General features: G+C 51.6%; 1 protein-coding gene across 1 annotated transcript; it reads right to left on the bottom strand.

Moving 5' to 3' along the window:
• Window positions 1-514: 514 nt before the first annotated feature.
• On the bottom strand, window positions 515-1,167 carry LOC103655162 (CASP-like protein 1U2). The gene is made up of 2 exons (XM_008681957.1): window positions 965-1,167; window positions 515-863 (listed from the first exon to the last, which is right to left on the bottom strand). The coding sequence occupies exons 1-2, from the start codon at window positions 1,165-1,167 to the stop codon at window positions 515-517; spliced, it is 552 nt and encodes a 183-aa protein (XP_008680179.1).
• Between the last annotated feature and the right edge of the window lie 282 nt (window positions 1,168-1,449).

The raw sequence follows: 1,449 nt of genomic DNA on the forward strand, positions 1-1,449 counted from the left end.
GTGAGGGCACCGCAACGAGCGATGCAGGTGGGGTGCAAGCAAAATAGACCACGAGTAGGGGACAACCCGATGAGGCTGACAGATGCTTTTATTAGCCTAACTTTCGTAGCCTACTGATGCCGACATAAGTTATATAACTTTTGTCAGCCGTGTCAATAGTCAACAAAAAATAATTAATTTTTATCGGCTAGACAGAGGTCGACGGAAATTAGTTAATTTTCGGTGACAGCTCTAAATACCGATAGAAATTAATAAGGCTGACAATCTTTTTTTTAATGCTGCGGGACTACTTATCGTAAGTTCGATGGATTTGAGGAGAATTGAAGCCTTCGTTACTGTTTTGCCTGACCGTGACTAAAAGTCTAAAATGACATAGAGCCTTCAGTCCCACATACATAGTTTTGGTAGGGAAAATCAGTTTTTCCAACCTTTGTACCCCATTTCTACGCTAGTGGTAACTTAAAATTACCAGCGACAGCCATGCTACATACGCACGGACGGCAAGGTCCAGCGGCTATGGTGACGGATTGGGCCACACGGAGAACGGCAGCACCACGTCCTTGGCGACGGCGGCAACGACAGCAGAGACGCTAGCGGCCAAGGAGATGGTCTTGGACCTGTGCACCTGATCGCAGAAGTGGCCGCCGCCGCCGCAGGCCCTGATCTGCGGGCCGTAGGCTATCACCGCCACGAACACAGCGCCGGTGGCCGAGTAGAGCAGCATCTGCACAGCGACGTCGACGACAACCAGGACGACCCGGGGAGTCATGGGCGCATCCTCGCCGTCGTCGCCCTTGCCGATCTGCACGTAGATCGCGGCCACCTCCAGGATCGTCGCTGCGATGTTGGACCCTACAAGGTATCTGCATCAGGTGCAGACAGAGAGCACAGCAAATTACTCCGGGCCGGAATGCATGCATACGCAACGCAGGTAGAACGTAACGAAATGGCACGTATTCCTTACACGAAGGGCTGGTAGTCCTTGAAGGTGGTGACGCTGGTCGCGTCGCCGTCGAGCCCGTAGATGGTGCACTCGCTGGCGGTGGCCATGACGACGGCCGAGGTGAGCGCCAGCGCCAGCGTGGACAGGCGGAACAGCAGGGTCACCGCCTTGGAACCGTTCGGCGCCGCGTCGTCGTCCATCACATGGCAGTCGGAACCGTTCATGACGACGCACGCTTAGGCAAGATGAAGAGGTTGAAGATGAAGCCGAAAGATTGAAAGCCTTTTTTCTCTGACGATGAACAATGGAAGAACTAAAGGGAGAGGAGCAAATATAATATATAGTAAAGGAGCATCGGAGGAGATCAGTTGATATATAGCGAGCAGGTTTATGGGGATCATGCTGCATCGCTAATTGGAAAGTGACAAGTATATATACATACACACACTGATTGATGGATCCATTAACATATGTAAAACAGAAATTCGAGTGCACATCCTTAGACC

This window comes from Zea mays, chromosome 4 (assembly GCF_902167145.1).
Source record: "Zea mays cultivar B73 chromosome 4, Zm-B73-REFERENCE-NAM-5.0, whole genome shotgun sequence".
NCBI lineage: Eukaryota > Viridiplantae > Streptophyta > Magnoliopsida > Poales > Poaceae > Zea > Zea mays.